At 43.5% G+C, this 22,200-nt stretch overlaps 1 protein-coding gene across 1 annotated transcript in view; it reads left to right on the plus strand.

Annotated features, from left to right (window-relative positions):
- The window catches only part of flii (FLII actin remodeling protein), an 82,673-nt gene extending 65,325 nt beyond the window's left edge, over window positions 1-17,348 (plus strand). The window contains exons 19-31 of the mRNA XM_084329906.1: window positions 1,232-1,339; window positions 4,375-4,566; window positions 5,447-5,545; window positions 6,632-6,721; window positions 6,918-7,057; window positions 7,896-8,136; window positions 8,734-8,888; window positions 9,727-9,787; window positions 10,776-10,904; window positions 11,076-11,182; window positions 11,588-11,693; window positions 14,012-14,077; window positions 14,328-17,348. Coding sequence (XP_084186032.1) covers window positions 1,232-1,339; window positions 4,375-4,566; window positions 5,447-5,545; window positions 6,632-6,721; window positions 6,918-7,057; window positions 7,896-8,136; window positions 8,734-8,888; window positions 9,727-9,787; window positions 10,776-10,904; window positions 11,076-11,182; window positions 11,588-11,693; window positions 14,012-14,077; window positions 14,328-14,462 — 1,629 coding nt within the window. The 3' untranslated portion in view covers window positions 14,463-17,348. The remainder of the gene's footprint in view (window positions 1-1,231; window positions 1,340-4,374; window positions 4,567-5,446; window positions 5,546-6,631; window positions 6,722-6,917; window positions 7,058-7,895; window positions 8,137-8,733; window positions 8,889-9,726; window positions 9,788-10,775; window positions 10,905-11,075; window positions 11,183-11,587; window positions 11,694-14,011; window positions 14,078-14,327) is intronic.
- The last annotated feature ends 4,852 nt before the right edge of the window (window positions 17,349-22,200 follow it).

Consider the following 22,200-nt stretch of genomic DNA (forward strand, 5'->3'; position numbering starts at 1 on the left):
TGTCAGACCCAAACTATACAAGGTAAACACTTCTCTCCTGTGAGACCCAAACTATACAAGGTAAACACTTCTCTCCTGTCAGACCCAAACTATACAAGGTAAACACTTCTCTCCTGTCAGACCCAAACTATACAAGGTAAACACTTCTCTCCTGTGAGACCCAAACTATACAAGGTAAACACTTCTCTCCTGTCAGACCCAAACTATACAAGGTAAACACTTCTCTCCTGTGAGACCCAAACTATACAAGGTAAACTCTTCTCTCCTGTGAGACCCAAACTATACAAGGTAAACACTTATCTCCTGTCAGACCCAAACTGTACAAGGTAAACAATATTTAAGCTAGACGTTCCTATGTATAGACTAAGGGATTTTGTTACCTTAGCGTTTAAACTGGGAAATCTACCATATATAAAGAAAAGTTTACTTACTCTGAACATATGAAGATATGTTTTCCAATTCATATTGAACCTAAATGATCTGCTGTCAGGCCAAAACCTTACAAAGTGAACCACATTTAACGCCTGGCTCAATGATCAGTTACTTCTAAACACATGAAGGCTAAATTCTCACATCAGACCCAGACTATCTCAGAATGACACAACAGGTGACTTTTTATCTTTCAACCTAAACTATATGAAGTGAATCACATTTAAACCCTAACCTCATTACATACTGTACATTAAAAAAAACAATACAAACTGTTATGTATCTAAAATGATGTAATGTACTTTCATACATACGAAGTAAACATGAAAACCCAAATACAAAATTACTAAAACCGTGTAGTATACAAATGATCTCATGTCAGTCCTATACCATATAAGGTAAGTGAGAATTCTAAATACAGCGAGGATGATGTATACAAATATTGACAACAATTCTCAACAATATGATGTCAATTGTATACATCTTGGATATACATTTGCTAAAGTACTGAACACTTCCTCTCTGGAGAGTCGAATAATTTGCCAAATTGAGTCTCACATTTCTTTGGCTGCTTTTGTGTGGCTGTATGAGTACTAGGGCTGGGTATTGTTTGAAGGTTTTCGATACCAGTGCCAATACGATACCTGGGATTTGACACCGAAACCAAAAACGCATTTTTCAATACTCGATATTGAAGCAATTTGATCATTCCCATGAAAGAATTTCGATACCCAACCCTATGTATGAGTCTACTGATGCTATGTGATTTGATCAGATTATTGTCCTGTTGGTTTCTGTGTAGGTGGGCCTGGGTCTGGGTTATCTGGAGCTGCCGCAGATCAACTACAAGCTGTCAGTGGAACACAAAGACAGCAAGGTCAAACTGGACATATTACCAGAGCTGAGACTGGTAGGTTTATCTGCTTTATAATCGCACTACCAGAGCTGTGACTGGTAGGTTTATCTGCTTTATAATCACACTACCAGAGCTGAGACTGGTAGGTTTATCTGCTTTATAATCACACTACCAGAGCTGTGACTGGTAGGTTTATCTGCTTTATAATCACACTACCAGAGCTGAGACTGGTAGGTTTATCTGCTTTATAATCGCACTACCAGAGCTGTGACTGGTAGGTTTATCTGCTTTATAATCGCACTACCAGAGCTGAGACTGGTAGGTTTATCTGCTTTATAATCACACTACCAGAGCTGAGACTGGTAGGTTTATCTGCTTTATAATCGCACTACCAGAGCTGTGACTGGTAGGTTTATCTGCTTTATAATCGCACTACCAGAGCTGAGACTGGTAGGTTTATCTGCTTTATAACCTCACTACCAGAGCTGAGACTGATAGGTTTATCTGCTTTATAATCACACTACCAGAGCTGAGACTGGTAGGTTTATCTGCTTTATAATCACACTACCAGAGCTGTGACTGGTAGGTTTATCTGCTTTATAATCGCACTACCAGAGCTGAGACTGGTAGGTTTATCTGCTTTATAATCGCACTACCAGAGCTGAGACTGGTAGGTTTATCTGCTTTATAATCACACTACCAGAGCTGTGACTGGTAGGTTTATCTGCTTTATAATCGCACTACCAGAGCTATGACTGGTGGGTTTATCTGCTTTATAATCACACTACCAGAGCTGAGACTGGTAGGTTTATCTGCTTTATAATCACACTACCAGAGCTGAGACTGGTAGGTTTATCTGCTTTATAATCGCACTACCAGAGCTGTGACTGGTAGGTTTATCTGCTTTATAATCACACTACCAGTGCTGAGACTGGTAGGTTTATCTGCTTTATAATCACACTACCAGGGCTGAGACTGATAGGTTTATCTGCTTTATAATCGCACTACCAGAGCTGAGACTGGTAGGTTTATCTGCTTTATAATCACACTACCAGAGCTGAGACTGGTAGGTTTATCTGCTTTATAATCGCACTACCAGAGCTGTGACTGGTAGGTTTATCTGCTTTATAATCGCACTACCAGAGCTGAGACTGGTAGGTTTATCTGCTTTATAACCTCACTACCAGAGCTGAGACTGATAGGTTTATCTGCTTTATAATCACACTACCAGAGCTGAGACTGGTAGGTTTATCTGCTTTATAATCACACTACCAGAGCTGTGACTGGTAGGTTTATCTGCTTTATAATCGCACTACCAGAGCTGAGACTGGTAGGTTTATCTGCTTTATAATCGCACTACCAGAGCTGAGACTGGTAGGTTTATCTGCTTTATAATCACACTACCAGAGCTGTGACTGGTAGGTTTATCTGCTTTATAATCGCACTACCAGAGCTGTGACTGGTAGGTTTATCTGCTTTATAATCACACTACCAGAGCTGAGACTGGTAGGTTTATCTGCTTTATAATCACACTACCAGAGCTGAGACTGGTAGGTTTATCTGCTTTATAATCGCACTACCAGAGCTGTGACTGGTAGGTTTATCTGCTTTATAATCACACTACCAGAGCTGAGACTGGTAGGTTTATCTGCTTTATAATCACACTACCAGGGCTGAGACTGGTAGGTTTATCTGCTTTATAATCACACTACCAGAGCTGAGACTGGTAGGTTTATCTGCTTTATAATCGCACTACCAGAGCTGTGACTGGTAGGTTTATCTGCTTTATAATCATACTACCAGAGCTGAGACTGGTAGGTTTATCTGCTTTATAATCGCACTACCAGAGCTGTGACTGGTAGGTTTATCTGCTTTATAATCACTGTGTGACAATATGCCATAGTAGCCAGCGTCCTCTTCTTCACTGTGGTATGCTGGAGGGGTAATATCAACTCAAGAGACACTAACAAACTGAACAAACTGGTGAGGAAGACTAGCTCCATAGTAGGAGTCAAACTGGTCAAACTAGAGGTGGTGGCCGAGAGGAGGATGAGGAAAAAGCTGGACGCTATACTGGAAAACCCCTTCCACTCCCTCTGTGAGGAGCTAGCCAAGATGAGGAGCACGTTCAGCCATAGACAAACCACAAATTGCCTTGGTCAGTCCTTCATGCCAGTAGCCATCAGGCTCCACAACCGCAGGCATGGGCTGCTGCCAAGAGTTGGAGAACTGTTAGGACTGTCTGACTCTTAATTACGAAACACTGCACACACTCTGGTGCAGTGTGGTCAGTGGTGCAGTGGCAAATTGACAGTAGGTCAAACGCTCCACGCGCGTGCACAGTTTTTTTTGGCTGCTCTCGTCCTGCAGCTGGATACTATTGCCTCACAGCGCGGCCGTCAGCGCGCGGCCCAGAGAGCGCCGCTGGCTCTGCGGCTCTGCAGCTGCATGCTTCTCCGGGAGTCCGGTTGGATAATGCCATGTAAAAAGCGATTGCGCGTACTTCAGCCTCAGTGACCGAGGTATAACGCCGTTATACCGAGTTATACCGAGTTATACCAGCACTGCACCACTGAGTGTGGTACTACTATATATACCATGTATGCTATTATTATTATCATTGATAGGATATACTGCCATTCCACTATTATTATCTTGTTCTACTCTATTATTATCTTTTTTCCTGCCTGTATCTCCCCTCCCCCTCCCCCATGCTGCTATGACATCAATTTCCCCCGAGGGGATTCATAAAGGAACACTTGACATGTTGAAATTAGGCCACCATGTCATGTTTAAATCACGAGACACAGCAAACTGCCAAACAGATTTATTGAGGAGTCGGCGAGCATGAGGACCACAATCTCCATTGTTCGTTGGCGGCTCCTCATTCTGTAGATTAGCATTGTGTTCTTCTGCATCTGTTTCTCCTTATGTGTCGACAGAGACGAGTCCTGGTTCTCACTACATATCAGTCTTTTCCGCATTGGGTTTAATTCACTAGTGACAACAATTGATCTACTACAGCTGAAGCCCATATATCTCCCCTTCTCTAACCACCCTCTCCCGCCCTCCCCCATTCCTCCCTCCAGTTGCAGTCCCTCCTGGATACTAAGGGTGTTTACATCCTGGACTGTTGGTCGGACGTGTTCATCTGGATCGGCAGGAAGTCGCCTCGTCTCGTCCGGGCCGCTGCTCTCAAACTGGGCCAGGAAGTCTGCTCCATGCTGCACCGACCCAAACACGCCATTGTCACACGCAACCTGGAGGGGACAGAGTGCCAGGTAACACAGACACACACTCACACACACACAACACACACACACACACACACATACACACACACACATCTGCAAGAATATTTATAAATCTTTCCTCGCATGAAGTGCATAGATATCGTGAGCTCCTTAACAAGGCGGGTTAGACCGTGCCGGGTCACATATCATCACGACTTGATTACTGTAACTCCCTGTACCCGGGGCTTAATAAGTCGACCATGGCCCGCCTACAGCTACCCCACAATGCCGCTGCTAGATTGCTCACAGGTACTCGGAAGAGAGCTCATATCACCCCTGTTCTTGCCTCCCTTCATTGGCTCCCAGTACGCTATAGGATAGATTTCAAAATAGTTTTTATTCGTCTAAAAAGCTCTTTATGGTAAGGCCCCCTTTTACCTAGCAGACATCCTCACCCCCTATAATACGAACATCAGGGCCCTCGGATCTGCTGATAAGGGTCTCCTAACCACCCGTAAGTCCAACTTCAAGTTTGGGGGGGGGGGGGGGGGGGGGGGCTTTTGCCCTGACCTCTGGAACAGCATCCCCACGTCCATCAAATTTGCTCCCTCCAAGTCGAGTCCTTTAAATCTAACCTCAAAACTCACTTGTATTCCTTAGCATTCCCTGCCTCACTGTGAGTCATGCCTTGTTTGTTTTGAGGTGTTGTTCTGTTCCTTTGTTTGTCTGTTGGTTGTTTATTTTCTGTTTATTTATACGTTAGGAGTACTTTCTTAGCTACGCGGCCCTCTGTAAAGCACTTTGGTTGACAAGTGTCATGTGCTATATAAATACATTTGATTGATTGATTGATGGATATGAATACATTACAGAATAACATTCAGAACGATATTGGAACACCCTCTCTTTCCCTCTCTCCTCTCCTCAGGTATTTAAGTCCAAGTTTAAGAACTGGGATGATGTGTTGAAGGTGGACTACACCAGAGCTGCAGAGACGGTACAGCAGAAAGACAACCTGCAGGGCAAGGTATGAGACGTGTGTGTGTGTGTGTGTGTGTGTGTGTGTGTGTGTGTGTGTGTGTGTGTGTGTGTGTGTGTGTGTGTGTGTGTGTGTGTGTGTGTGTGTGTGTGTGTGTGTGTGTGTGTGTGTGTGTGTGTGTGTGTGTGTGTGTGTGTGTGTGTGTGTGTGTGTGTGTGTGTGTGTGTGTGTGTGTGTGTGTGTGTGTGTGTGTTGGCTAAAACAGATGTTAGTGTGTGTCTGTTTCTGGTTATAGCCTTGTGGTAGCTGGCTGGCTGATTTATCCAACTAAATTACTGCTACTGGGTTAGATAACATGTCAGTCAGTCAAATCAATGTCTGGCACAGAATGAAGGGCTGGTGGACAGGTGGATTTGAGTTGGTGGATTTGAGTGAATGTACTGGTGGATTTGAGTTGGTGGATTTGAGTGAATGTACTGGTGGATTTGAGTGAATGTACTGGTGGATTTGAGTGAATGTACTGGTGGATTTGAGTGAATGTACTGGTGGATTTGAGTTAATGTGCAGGTGGATTTGAGTTAATGTACTGGTGGATTTGAGTGAATGTACTGGTGGATTTGAGTGAATGTACTGGTGGATTTGAGTGAATGTACTGGTGGATTTGAGTGAATGTACTGGTGGATTTGAGTTAATGTGCAGGTGGATTTGAGTTAATGTACTGGTGGATTTGAGTGAATGTACTGGTGGATTTGAGTGAATGTACTGGTGGATTTGAGTTAATGTGCAGGTGGATTTGAGTTAATGTACTGGTGGATTTGAGTGAATGTACTGGTGGATTTGAGTTAATGTGCTGGTGGATTTGAGTTAATGTGCTGGTGGATTTGAGTTAATGTACTGGTGGATTTGAGTTAATGTGCTGGTGGATTTGAGTTAATGTACTGGTGGATTTGAGTGAATGTACTGGTGGATTTGAGTTAATGTACTGGTGGATTTGAGTTAATGTGCTGGTGGATTTGAGTTAATGTACTGGTGGATAGGTGGATTTGTGGTGGTTTGAGTTAGCATAGCTATACTCTATACAGGAGAGGTGTGGGTGTGAACTGAAGTGTATCTTACCGGTCATGTGTCTCTCAGGTGAAGAAAGATGCAGAAAAGAAGGACCAGATGAAAGCGGACCTCACAGCTCTCTTCCTGCCCAGACAGCCTCCCATGGCCCTGACTGAGGTAACACGCCTCATTCTCTTCTGCCGACTCAGTGGATTGCACCGTAAATCTCCGCCTTGTTAAAATAATCTCAACAAACTCAAATCTACGAAGGAAACTCTGATTATAGTAGAAACCTCAGCCAGGCTTGCGTTTCTCCACAAGCTGTGATTTTCCTAACCATGGGAATGCTTGGAATGCCGGGGTGTGTTTCCAGGCAGAGCAGATGATGGAGGAGTGGAACGAGGACCTGGACGGGATGGAGGGCTTCGTGTTGGAGGGGAAGAAGTTTGCTCGTCTTCCCGAGGAGGAGTTCGGACACTTCCACACGCAGGACTGCTACGTCTTCCTGTGCAGGTGGGCATGCGTGCGTTAACGTGGGTGTGTTGAGGCTGCGCAGGCGTGTGCCAGAGCACGGACAGTGGGTGAAGAGAGCAATAGCAGAGGATAATCGATACAGAAGAGAGCTTCCACGCACTCACCCAGACAGTGTGTGCAGGGGCGGACCTAGCACATTTGGCGCCCTAGGCGAGATTCACCACTGCGCCGCGTTAGTCTTTCTTTCCTCAACGCTCAATTCTATAAACACTTGACCGATACCCATCAATGCACAGCGCTCTAGCATGTTCTGACTGTGAACACCTAAAACTGAGGCTCAGACCGACCGACCGTTTTAGATTTTTGGCTCATTTTCCCTTATGTTAGAATTTTTTTTATGTAAAAATAATGGTTGCAGATATAGAGGGGGGCGCCAAAACTGCACAGAGAAAAACAAATAAAAAATAAAAAATAAAAACAAAAGAATTTAAAACTTTTATTTTTATTTTTATTTTTTTGGCGCCCCCCTCTGGGTGGCGCTCTAGGCGACCGCCTATATCGCCTGTAGGAAGGTCCGCCCCTGAGTGTGTGGACGTTTCTCATGCATTGACTGTGCTGCTTCAAACACATTATTTACGTGCCTTCGGGTGTGTGGTGGTCTAACCGATTCTTCATGAGAATAAGTACCATATATCTGTATGTCTTGTATGTCATAAATGTCTTGATGAATTGAAAATGGGGGACCCTGATGTAAACAAGGCCGAAAGTCTTTTTCTGGTCTTCATCCCCTTAGCAGTTGTTTGTATTGAGCCGTACTGTATTGTACCCATTCTGCAATCTGTTAATAAAGTTTTCAATCAATCAATCAATCAATCAGGTACTGGGTGCCAGTGGAGTACGAGGATGATGAGAAGGAGAAGAAGGTGGGAGGAAGAGTAAGAGGAGGAGGAGGAGGAGGAGGAGAGGACGGGGCGGAGGACGACGACAAGCAGCCAGAGGAGGACTTCCAGTGCGTGGTGTATTTCTGGCAGGGCAGGCAGGCCTCCAACATGGGCTGGCTCACCTTCACATTCTCCCTGCAGAAGAAGTTTGAGAGTCTCTTCCCTGGGAAACTGGAGGTAACGCAGACTCTCTCTCTCTCTCTCTCTCTCTCTCGCTCTCGCTCTCGCTCGGGAGGTTGTGTGTAAATGCTCTGTGTCTTTCTGTCTCTCCATCTATCTCTCTCTCTCGTGCGCGCGGTCGGGAGGTTGTGTGTAAATGCTCTGTGTCTTTCTATCTCTCTCTCTCTCTCTCTCTCTCTCTCTCTCTCTCTCTCTCTCTCCCTCTCGCTCGTTCTCTGCTGTCTCTGTCGGCACCCGCGCAACCCGTTTGAGGAAGTGTCAGTATTTCCACTCGCTCTGTTGTTGAGTGCGCTACAACAATAGAGGGGACGTTAGTTATGCAGATCAGCTCCTTGCTACGTAGGATAGCGAGTCAAATCAGAATGGCTTAGTTCACTGGGGGAGGATATTGTCTCAACTGAATTGGAGCAATCCGCCAAAATGAGAATTACAGACACACACCCCACACCAAAACAATGCTAAACACTGGAAAAGGCAATTTATAAGACACAGGACCTTTAAAATCTCCCCTGGTAATGACGGACTGTTTTTTCTCTCTCTCTCTCTCTCGCTCTCTTGCTCTGTGTCTCTTGCTCTCTCTCGCTCTCTCTTTAGGTGGTGCGTATGACTCAGCAGCAGGAGAACCTGAAGTTCCTGTCTCACTTCAAGAGGAAGTTCATCATCCATAAAGGGAAGAGGAAACAGAAGACCGACTCCGCCCAGCCCTCCCTCTACCACATACGTACCAATGGCAGCGCTCTCTGCACCAGGTAGACACACCCACATATAGTCATGAGCACCAATGGCAGCGCTCTCTGCACCAGGTAGACACACCCACATATAGTCATGAGCACCAATGGCAGCGCTCTCTGCACCAGGTAGACACACCCACATATAGTCATGAGCACCAATGGCAGCGCTCTCTGCACCAGGTAGACACACCCACATATAGTCATGAGCACCAATGGCAGTGCTCTCTGCACCAGGTAGACACACAAATCAAATCAAATCAAATTTATTTGTAAGGCCTGACAACACACGTTAATGTCCCCATGGGCCGGACACATCTTCTTTAAACAAGTCAAGAAGAAACATAACAATAGGTCAAGAACAAAACAAGAACACCATAAGGTCCAACAAATTTAAAATAAATGCAAATAAATGAATGAATGCAAGCACTCCCAGACATACCCCACGCGAAGGTAAGGAAAAACTCACCAAAACCTAACAATAGGGGGAAAAATGCTCCACAGGCAGTGTGGAGGTGAGAAACCTTAGAAGGGCCATTCAAGGGGGGATCTCCCTTCTTAGATGTCGGTGATAGTAGTGTTGCAGACTAACAGTTGGTAAGCATGCACTCATGTGTGTAGTGAAACACACCCACATATATTCATGAGCACCAATGGCAGTGCTCTCTGTACCAGGTAGACACGCCCACATATGGTCATACACACCAATGGCAGCGCTGTCTGCACCAGGTAGACACACCCACGTAACTTTCTCTGTTTTTAAGTGTCTCAGTAACTTTCAGTTTTTTAAAGTCTCAAGTGTCTCAGTACTTTTCTCTTCCCACACTTGTTCCAACCCGTTGGCTGTTCTATTTTCCAGGACCATCCAGATTGGAACAGACTCCAGTAATCTCAATGCGGAGTTCTGCTTCATACTCAAGGTGAGAACTTTTGAGTGTTATTGGAACTAAACGGTTAGCTATTCTATTTTCCTTCTAGGGACAAGTTGTCAACAGGGCTGTATGCTTGTGATGTTATTATCCCTTGTGCCATAGACTAGCGTGAGTATGTACATAGGAAGGGGGCTACTTTAGATGTAAGAAGGTATGTGGGGTCAGTGCAGAGTGTGGGGATGTCACAGGGGTTATCAGGTAGGCTCCTCCCATCACAGATGTTTCATTGAGTTACGTTCTGCGCAACGTCTCCGGAAGGCTCAATAGTAGATTCTGGCGTCCCAGATCTCCCCTTCATCTACAGACACACACAGCACTGAGGAGAGGCACTGCTCTCTCCACGCCCCCCGGTGTTTCCACGCTAGTGTCCTCCTCCCTGACTGGGGGATTGATATCCCGGCTACCCGTCAGCTGGACACGTCACCCGACACCTGACCGACTCAAGAAGTGCTGGTCAATGCGGGGTCCCTGCACTTCCTTGAACAAGCACGTCGTCGAGCCCTGGGGTTCCCCAACGCCCCTCGTGGTTACAGCACCAAATTAAGGATACAACACACAAGACATGTTTGTCAGGGGTCGCCAACCCATCAATTAAGTACCATACAGTGTTTCCTCTGGGGATCTGAAACTATATTTTCGCGGAGGTCCAGCGTGAGTGTCTCTGCCGATTGGGTGGGTGTGTGAAACACTGCCGTAGGACCTTTGTTTCAACTCTTTAACCCTCTCACTACCACACTATAGAAGGTTAACCCTTTCACTACCACACTACAGATGGATAACCGTCTGTAGTGTGGTAGTGAAAGGTTAACCGTCTGTAGTGTGGTAGTGAAAGGTTAACCGTCTGTAGTGTGGTAGTGAACGGGTTAACCCTTTGTAGTGTATCAATGAAAGGGTTAACCTTCTGTGGTGTGGTAGTGAAAGCGTTAACCCTCTGTAGTGTGGTAGTGAAAGGGTTAACACCGTGTGGGTCTTGCAGGTTCCGTTTGAGAGCACAGACAACCAGGGGATCGTCTACACCTGGGTGGGCCGTGCAGCCGACCCAGATGAAGCCAAGCTGGCAGAGGACATCATGAACTGCATGTTCGACGACACGTACAGCAAGCAGGTGAGAAGGCCTTCTCCAGTTTATTATTCCTCACACGCATCTCAACTCTTTACCGTCTCCTCAAGTTCACGTATACCGTTAATCAAACCATTCCGTAATTAAACCAGTAAATGCAAATGGCGATCGATAACTTTGCTTTTGGGCTGACCGTAGTTTCTCTCCGTCTCCTAGGTGATTAACGAGGGGGAGGAGCCAGAGAACTTCTTCTGGGTGGGGATTGGCTCTCAGAAGCAGTATGACGAGGATGCAGACTACATGAAATATGCCCGGCTCTTCAGGTGAGTTTGTATTGGCCGGCCTCACTGTTAAAATTACCTCTCCGTTAGAATCAATATTCTACAGCGGCCATTTGGCTTGTAAACCTACAGTGGTTGTCACCTAACTTTAAATTCATCATCTTCATCATGGATACAGTGTATGATAAGCTGTATAAGTTAGCTGCTGCTGTTAGCATGACAAAGACATCCCTTCAAGTTCACACAGTTTCAGTCATATTTTATTGAAAACATTCTCAGTCTCAACATGGAACAAAAAGTTTTATATTTTTTTACATTGCCAAAGCCAGCGTTTAAACAATCAAAACGTATCAAACGTAAGCACTTAAAATGTAGGCCTACTAGAATAAAGTGTGAACAGAGTTGTGTCACATTGCAACTTTGTGATCAAATCTCTCTCTCCTCCAGGTGTTCTAATGAGAAGGGTTATTTCTCAGTGTCTGAGAAGTGTTCAGACTTCTGTCAGGACGACCTGGCCGACGATGACATCATGCTGCTGGACAACGGCAAAGAGGTCAGCACTGCACCTGGGTCTATATACACACAGTGGTCCTGAGCACTGACCCCAGATCAGTACAGTCTCAGTCTGTTGGAGTGAATACGTGGTCCTGAGCACTGACCCCAGATCAGTACAGTCTCAGTCTGTTGGAGTGAATACGTGGTCCTGAGCACTGACCCCAGATCAGTACAGTCTCAGTCTGTTGGAGTGAATACGTGGTCCTGAGCACTGACCCCAGATCAGTACAGTCTGTCTGTTAGAGCAGCGGTTCTCAAACTACGGGTCGCGACCCAAAGTGGGGTAGGTGACAGTGGGGTCGTGCATTGCAACTAAAAAAAAACTCGGATCGAGTTTTCCACCCGGCAGCTGTGTGTATTTGCCACGTCTCGCCCCTTCATCAATGGAGGCCGACACATGTATTCCAATACACATCTCACTACACCCTGCGCATGTATAATCGCAGGAGGGGGCCGGCGGTCTGGTCTTTTGTGTGTAACCTGGACTCGCAATGGATAGGTTTGTTGTCGGCCCGATGAAATGGGCTCTGCGCATAACCAGCTGCTATACCACACTGAAGTGAGGTGGCAGAGTATTCGCCTTTGTTAACTCGGCGAAGAAGCGCGGATTTTCCTTGCCGACAAAAACCACACATTGGCAGAGAAATGTGCTGATAATGAGCTGGAAACTCCGTTAGTGCCACTCCAGGATAATCAGCGGAGATTTGGGGGTATTTACTCAGCTTGATGGCTTGTTGTAGGAACAGAATGCAGGAGGCGCTCAATGATCTTTCGTGTGACGAGCTACTGAAAGTCAAGTTCACTGGACAGGCCCTCGCAAAGTTCTGGATATCAGTCCGGACCGAGTACCCAGTGTTGTGTAATGCTGCGCTGAGGAAGCGTGTCCCCTTCGCATCAACATATCTCTGTGAGGGCGGATTTTCAGAGTAGAAGCGGATCTCTGCCAAAGCGCACGTGAGCGCATTTTCTTTTCATGTTCTGGCAATATATTTTGGCTAAATATGCCTCGTTTTATAAATGTGTATACAGAAACAATTCCATTGCTTTTGTTGATAATATTCATTCATTGCATTGATAACATAGTGCTGTAATTTCATTTTCGAAACAACGTGTGCTTTTATTTTGATATTCCTTATTTCCACGTTGAAATTACGCGTTACATTAAGTGTGGGGTGTTACGACCCTGGCTCATGGGTACGCAACCTATGTGTAACCAACACCAAAACCCCGTGCTCTAACTCAAAGTGCTACTAAATCAAGGAACTATTAATGTAAATGTAAACTAAAGTACTAAGGTAAACCCAACGGACACGGACTGGAAGAACCTGACAGCTCTTTCCCTAAGCACAGACACTGCATGTGTGTTACTAGGGCTAGCTTTAAAGCTCCCAGCAGGTAACCAATCAGCACTAATTGACTAATTGGCAGCCCTCACCTACATGCCCCGTGACACAGGAGTGATCAGGCTCCTGGTACATAACATGGGGTCGCCAAAAAAATCCTAAATAAAATGGGGTTGTGACTTGTGGTATAAAAAAGTTTGAGAACCCCTGTGTTGGAGTGAATACGTGGTCCTGAGCACTGACCCTAGATCAGTACAGTATGTCTGTTGGAGTGAATACGTGGTCCTGAGCACTGACCCCAGATCAGTACAGTATGTCTGTTGGAGTGAATACGTGGTCCTGAGCACTGACCCCAGATCAGTACTGTTAGAGTGAACACGTGGTCCTGAGCACTGACCCCAGATCAGTACTGTCTTAGTCTGTTAGAGTGAATACGTGGTCCTGAGCACTGACCCCAGATCAGTACAGTATGTCTGTTGGAGTGAATACGTGGTCCTGAGCACTGACCCCAGATCAGTACAGTATGTCTGTTGGAGTAAACACGTGGTCCTGAGCACTGACCCCAGATCAGTACTGTCTTAGTCTGTTAGAGTGAATACGTGGTCCTGAGCACTGACCCCAGATCAGTACTGTTGGAGTGAATACGTGGTCCTGAGCACTGACCCCAGATCAGTACAGTCTCAGTCTGTTGGAGTGAATACGTGATCTTGAGCACTGATTCCAGATCAGTACAGTCTGTCTGTTAGAGTGAATACGTGGTCCTGAGCACTGACTCCAGATCAGTAGTACTCCTACTCTGGAAAGCGGTGTGGACATGGGTCCTGGTTTGAATGACCCTCTGAAACCTGAGTGATCTGGACCTGCTCAGTGTAAGCAGTTGAACCGCATGTATGGTTTAGGTCACTATGGTAGAATAATCTCTCATCGTTTCTCCCTCCATCTTTCTTTCTCTCTCTCTCTCCCTCATTTCCAGGTGTACATGTGGGTTGGTACTCAAACCAGCCAGGTAGAAATCAAACTCAGCCTCAAAGCCTGCCAGGTAATACTGTGTGTCTTTCTGTCTGTCTCTACATGTACAGTATGTATGTATTATGAATCTTTTATGTGTACATCTTGCATTTGTGCATCCATGTTTCTCTCTGTGTTCAGTTCCAGTGTCTATGGGTATGCAAGGATACTAAGAATGTGTCTCTCCACCCTTCCTCCTCCTCCTCCTCCTCCTCCTCCTCCTCCTCCTCCTCCTCCTCCTCCTCCTCCTCCTCCTCCTCCTCCTCCTCCTCTCTCTCCAGGTGTACATTCAACACATGCGGTCTAAAGACACTGAACACCCCAGGAAGCTGCGTCTGGTCAGGAAGGGAAACGAGGCTCACTGCTTCACACGCTGCTTCCACGCCTGGGGCGCCTTCAAGACCCCACCTGCATAGACACACATAACACGCACACACAGACACACACTCTGTGCCCTCTCACACCCACAGTTTACACAGTACAGACAGACAGATATGTGCGTAATGTAACCCTACATGGATTCAAACCGGAGTCCCCTGTTCTGCGACGCATACAAACAGGCACATACATGTATACAGTACAGAGTCACACACACGCATACACACAGACACTTTGCTGCCATGTAGTCCTTCTACCAGTGAGAAGGTGATGTCTATAACTAGCCAAGCTTTACCCCCCCCCCGTCCTGCTAAATGCTACAGCTCAACAGCCTCTCGTCCAATAGGACACCACCAGAATCATCACACTAGAACGTAGTTTCTCTTTTAGAAGTTATGGCATTGAAATCGGCAAAGTCCTAATGGTTCTTAATGCTTCCTGGTTTAATTGTTAGTTACTGTTGCCAGGTAACATGTCTAATTCCAGCCTGTAATCGGGGGTTTTGGAGTGACTCAGCTTGTCACTCCCAGGGAGTTGGAACCTGAATTTGGCAACGTTTTAAAGGTAATTTCAATACGGCTCTTTCAGTTTTTAACCCGTTTAGACCTAAAACGCCTGCTAAGAATGCATTATATAGCCTGCATATACACACAAATGTGTTTCCCGGTTTCAATTGGAGCATGTGGCATTTAACCCGCCCTCACATTCTGTTTACAGACCAATGTCATGGTGAAATATGACAATTGCACACCAAAAAAAACATAACTATAAGTTGTTTCCTATTATAGGAATCCTATAAGCGATACTAAAGCTGCACCACTGGACAAGTGGCTGTTGACTTGTCTATTTGCTTTAGGGACAGACTGCAAAACGTTTTCTATGAGCTTTTTTTTTTTTAGCAGCAGCGGGCCTGAATAATATTGTTGACTGAGAGGAAATAAGAGAGATTTATGTTTGAAATAGGTCTAAAGGTGTATATATGTTTTTATAAAAGTCCAAGGAAGCCAAGTTTGACCCCCGCTAACATATCGGTCTGTTTTTGCAGGGTTTTCAACGTGGCTTTGCACAACATAGCATTGTACTGCATGATACGTGGTTCTCGAGTGCATCAGTTTTCACCACTACAGGTGTCCATCTCGCTGCTCTTCAGATTTGTGGTTTTGAGCAAGTCAACTCTAAAACGGCTTTAAGACGGATAGAAAAAAGAAAAATAAACACCAGGAGATATTAATGTTATTCATTTGTCCATATCATAGTTGAGGGATTGAACAGGCTATCACAGCATTATCATTGTTTTTGAGGAATGTTTGTCTGTATGTTTTTTTTGTCATCATGATAGAACTTTACATGGTATGTGTGTCGTTGTTGAAATGGGTTCTGCGCCTCTCAGCCCTCTTCCCAACATGGTCGATTTAGAAGAGTATCTTAAAAGTATTCTAAAATGTACTTAACACAGTAGCAGGAAATCTGATGTGTTAACCCTATATGACCTGAATCTGGCCTCTTTATTTGGGATCAACTGATGCCAATATACCGTTTTTTAGTCTGGTATTAGACAGATACTACTACTGCTACTATACGGATAATACTCCCTTTCATTGGAAAGAAAATACTATTTCAGATCTTGGTCGCACACTGTAGGGTGAAACATCTGATCTTCTGCTTCTGTGCAAATATAGCCTTAGTGCCACAATCATCTTCACCCCATTGTACTGGAGACATAGGGTATTTATGCTAGGATGGGTATTTTGGGATACATTATTGACTTGATATGACCGGTGTAAGTAAAGTTGATATGACCGGTGTAAGAAAAGTTGACCTGGTCTGGAGACAAGGACAGGACAGTGTTTTAGGTTTTCAGTTTTGAGAGACGGAGCTTTTTGAATGTGCAATCAGTAAAGCACAGGATAGATACTGTGTTGTGTCTACATCACAGGCTGCATTTGAATTGTCAAAAGGTTACCTCTTACTGTTCCACGGCCCTGCTAGTGAAGGACTCAAAAGGTTACCTCTTACTGTTCCACTGCCCTGCTAGTGAAGGACTCAAAAGGTTACCTCTTACTGTTCCACTGCCCTGCTAGTGAAGGACTCAAAACGTTACCTCTTACTGTTCCACGGCCCTGCTAGTGAAGGACTCAAAAGGCTGCTCGTGGCATTTTCTTTCTTCTTGACAATCCGAATACAACCCTAACGGCCGACCTTCTGTATCATGTTAAAAGAGACATATCTATCCATCTCCATCATTGTAAAGTTACCTCTGCATCCACTGATCTCTGATGTGCATTATTTTTATTACAAAAGGTTAGCAGGAGTTAATGGCGGGATATACTGATTCTAGGGAGACTTCTGAGCACATACACGCTGCAGCGCTGCTTCTGATCATGTGACCCCTATAGTTTGCACGGATTGCTCCAAATGCCTGAATATACAACTATTAAAGGGCCACTCCACCAAAAAAAATAAAAATGCTTTTTGCACATCTCACAACTCCATGAAATGATGACAACATACTTAGCAATACCTTGTCTTATAGGGACTGGTACCTTATCATGTATTTGAGCTGTAACACAACACAAGGATTCAATGTCCCCGATGACATCACTGGCCATATTCAAACTAATTTACTCTCAATAACTGAAACTAAATAAATTGTGCAAAACTGTTCTTGGATGCACGTGAGAGATTATGTGCAAAAGAATATTTTTGGTGAAGTGCCCCATTTAACTATATTTTACAAACTGCTGCACACCACCATCTTGTTTCTTTATACTGTATTTTGTTGAACTGTATGCCTTCCTGTGTGTTTGTTTGTTGACTGAGTCATATACACACATCTGTGTGACTACGTGCACATGCTCCTGATGCCACCTGCAGATGCTCTATTTATGTATTTTATATGAAAAATAAAGTTCCACTCACTATCATCGTTAGTGTTCTTTGCTCCCATCATGTGCCTCCATGATTATCTTAAGCCTGGCGCACACTCGAGTAGAATACATACCAGGGGTGTAAAGTACTTGAGTAATTGTACTTCGTTACAATACTTAAGTACTGTTTTTGGGGATTTGTACTTTACTCAAGTATTATTAGGTTTGTATACAACAGCCAATCAAATCCTCATCAATGGAAAATGAACCCGCCCATACCCATGCTGATTGGTCCTTGTGCAAGACTAGAAAGCGTGATCTTTGATTAAACACCTGTTATCAGAAGAATAGACAGTCTGGGTGACAAGCTACAGAAGATGGCCACAAACGATAGTACGAGTGATGAAGAGGACGAAACGGAACATTTCATTGCCCCGGAATAAAAAACGTTCCTTTTATTTTTTACCTGTTCCACACGATGTGAAAATCTGCATAAAATATATACCTAGGTAAATGGAATATTGCTCCACTTCTACAAGGGCTATTTGCATATTCTTGGTATCTAGGTGCATCTATGGACCTCAGGGAATGTATTCACAGTGTCAGAAATATTGTGTCTATTACTAGGCTTGCTTAAATTGTGATGAAACGAAGGATAATATGAATTATGATTTTTCTTTGCATCTTTGACAGTGAATAACACTGATAATAATGACCAAACTTAAAAAACTGCCACTGACCTCGTTCAGTACCCTTTTGAGATCATGTGTACAAAGAATCTAAGGAAATTAATAAAGGGAAGATGATAAAACCAAAGGTTCTGTAGATACAGTACTGAATTCTCCCATCCGGACCAATGCCATTTGAAATATTATTATAGAATATAGAATAATGTTTATACATTACCTACCTTATTATAGCTAATTCGCACATTATATATATATATATATATATATATATATATACATATATTATCTTTCAAATGACCGAGTTCAATTTGGATTTAGTATCACCAGGCGTGCATATTTTCCCCACAGTGCAACCGTTTTGAAACTAATTTCAGATCTAATTGTTCCTACATGCTAACAATAGGGAGGAGAAACTAACTGCGTTTCAATATTTGTCAAAAACGTTACCTTTTGTGGCTTATCGCGAATAATAACAGTTATTGACATATTCATAATTCAACTCTGAACTTTGAACCCCCATAGAACTTGAAGGGAAATGTAGTTCGGAAAAATTCCAACGCTGGTCGACAGCCGTGCATGTCCTCTACAAAATGGCCGCAAAAAGACTACAATTCCCATGGTTCATAATATATATATTTTTTCAAGCTTGGAATGGCGATCGAAAAACGAAAACTTAAAACTATCTTTTAACACATTTAACCTATTGCTAAACTAACGTATTGATGATAATATACATTCTACATGCTTTTGTGACGTTAATACTTGAAAACGTTTGATTTTAAAATCGCTAATTTTTTGCATCACTCTGAAAAATATGGATCTATGATCATAATGTCATTTAGGGGTCGGTACCGACCCTGGGGGGTGGAACAGGTTACATTTAAAAGTAGAAACTTTTTTAATTTTACTCGTGTGTTTTTAGCCAGATACTCAGACTTTTACTTGAGTATGATTTTGAGACGGTACCCATACTTTCTGGTCCAAATCCTAACCGATGTTGAAACGATCTTTCATTGTTAGAACGCACATGTTCGATTATTTTGCCAAAACTGAGCACTAAGCACTTGAAGATTACACTTGGGTCCCAACTCTCTGAACAGTCCCGGCGCCATGGGTGGGCATTAGGCAAAGTCAACTATCCAAATCCTTAGTCGGGGACAGCCCTAGTGGGCACTGATGTCAACAACAACACTACTGAAGCTAGCACAGCACTCTGTGAGAATTCGTTTTCTACCCTCAAGAACATCTTTACAGAACCATTGACGCAACTAAGGCCAATTTAATTCAGTTGGCATTTGAGAAGGACTTAACAAAAAAGTTCAGGAATGAGTGGAGGGGCAGTGTTTTAAGAAGATTTCACTCTGTCCCCAAACACCGCTTGCCGCTCTACTAATGATGGTGAGTAGCCTGTGAAGGAATTTTGTTTGCTTTTTTATGCACCTTATTTTTGTCAGTTCAGTTCAGTTTGTCAGTGAATTCAGAAGTGTTTAATAAATGGAGACTTTTCAAAGATATAGAATAGAATAGAATAGAAATGTATTATCCTGAGGGAAATTTGACACTGCAAATCACTCAACATTAAACATTTAAACAGAACAAGTCACAAATAAGAATAACAAAACAAATGGCCTAAGAATAGAATAAAATGAAATAGAATAAAAGATACAGTAAATAAATACAGTAAAAATATACTGAAGTCTACAGTAGGTGTAATAATGCACAGTGCTGTTTAAAAAGTAAGAGTCCAGGAAGATGGTAATTGTCACTCTGTGCTCAGTGATGCAGTGAGGCACAGTGATGCATTGTATAGTCTGATGGCTGTCGGAATGAAGGACTTCCTGTGCCGTTCAGTGCTGCATTTAGGTAGTGTGAGCCTATAACATGCTCCTCCTGTCAGCCAAGTCTGTGTATAGTGGGTGGGAGGGGTTTTCCCTGATGGCCTGGAGCTTAGTAAGGTTCCTCCTCTCCGCCACCCTTGCTAGAGTCCAGCTCCACCCCAACCACGCTACTGGCCTTCTTGACCATCTTATCCAGCCTGTTTGTGTCCCCTGCTCTCAGTCCGCTGCCCCAGCAGGTCTGTTATATATATCCGTTCAGTCTGTTTTTGTATAAGTGAAAGTTCTTAAGATAGAGAGAAATTAGATTTTTCAATTGCCTCTCTGCTGTTTAGTTCAGCACCGTGGGCAGCGCCAAGCAAGCCACAGCGCCGCTGTCCCAGCTGAAACGTATAAAAGGGAACCTTTGTTGAAAAACCATTGTGCCCCCCGAGAACATTTTATGCCCCCCACTAATTTGTTTCTGCAGCCTGGTCTGTCTCTGAATCTAGAATTTTGCTATCACTAAAGAGCTTGACATATAAGACTGCCAGCCACCAAATGCGAGTAGAATTAGGAAAAGGTATTTTTTATCTTTGTGTCGATAAAGGCACTACCCATTGTGTTCGCCGTCAAAAACTACACTTTCAGTTTGGATCCCTGGAAATATTAGTAATATTAGAGTTTATTAAAAGGCGTCAGGTGTTTCAAAGACATGTGATGCCATGGACATCGAGCGGTAATTATGACACTTTAGGCGTTCCATACTATACCCTACATCTCGATCCCGGGCCCAAAGTTCTCTACATTAGGCACAACATTCAAAATTGCTTAATTGTTCACTTATTGTTCACACGCCCCTGTGCCTCAAATAGATTGCTATCAGCTCTCTATCTTTAATCTTTCAAAATGTTCAGTTGCTATCGCTATTAGCTCCATCTTTAATTTTTCAAAATGTACAGTTGCTATTGCATGCACTCATCTGTGTTCCACTACACACATGAGTGCATGCTTACCAACTGTCCGTCTGCAACACTACTATCACCAACATCTAAGAAGGGAGATCCCCCCTTGAATGGCCCTTCTAAGGTTTCTCTCCTCCACACTGCCTGTGGAGCTTTTTTTCCCTATTGTTAGGTTTTAGTGAGTTTTTCCTTACCTTCGCGTGGGGTATGTCTGGGAGTGCTTGCATTCTTTCATTTATTTGCATCCATCTAAAAATGTTTGCACCTTATGGTGTTCTTGTTCTGTTCTTGACTTATTGTTATGTTTTCTTCTTGACTTGTTTAAAGAAGATCTGTACGGCCCATGGGGACATTAACGTGTTGTTGGGCCCTATAAATAAATTTGATTTGATTTGACTTAGAAATCTGAGCTGTAGCACTATAAAAACGCCACAGGTGAGATATCCTGTTTTTTATGGACATACATACAAAATACAAGTGTTCCAAAATACTACATTTTGGGGAAAAACATGTACTTGCATTTGTGTTTATTTATATATATATATACATACAGTATATATTTGAGTTATAGTAGAAGGCATAAACCAATAAGATATTCATAGTAGTCTTTTGTGTTGAGCACATCTGTGTTATTGGTTGGCAGAAAGATTTATTAATATAATACGATGGCATGTGTCATTTTGATGTAAAAATAACTTTTTGGAAAGAGAGAACTGTTTTGAATGCAGTGTTTGCTTTTGCTAGATATTTGTAGAGTTCTGCATTTTGTATTTGTGGTCTTGCGTTTAGAGCTTTGAGAAAATGTGCCAAACAGAAAATGTTGGTGATCGAGTTCCCTGATTTTTAGCCGTCTGAGGATAATTGTGTAACTGTGTGTGTTACTAGTGCCATAGACAGAAAGAGTACATATATAGGACTGATGTATCAGCGGGCAGAGCGTGGGTACCTCCCAGACGTCTCTCAGTCCACGACACCTACACAAGGCTCAACAGTAGATTCTGGCAAAATAGTTCCATGTTCACAAATACTGATAACATGCAGGTACAGGTCATGATATCCCATACATTATCATTCACGACACCGCAAATCAGACGGGCCCTTTTAGAGAGAGTAAATACTTTTATTAACATTCACCATTCTCCATCAGCAAAAAAAAATGCTAAATGATACAATTAAAATTCTACACACAAAAAAAAGGACAAATGAAACAATTTCAACATGGTTGTGGAATTATAACAAGGTAAATCGTGCCAGCTGTAGCATGAAAGGGTTAATTATGTGTGTATCAACAATGTCCCAAAAATATCAAACAAAAACATGAGAAAAAAAGGCATTATTATTATCACTATTGTTAGTAGTAGTGAGGTCCCTTTTTTATTTTACATGAGGTGATCAAGGAATACTGAGCAGTAACTAGGCAACTGAGCGACAGGATCTAAAG

This window comes from Notolepis coatsorum, assembly GCF_963971535.1.
Source record: "Notolepis coatsorum genome assembly, chromosome: 14".
In the NCBI taxonomy this organism is placed as follows: Eukaryota; Metazoa; Chordata; class Actinopteri; order Aulopiformes; family Paralepididae; genus Notolepis; species Notolepis coatsorum.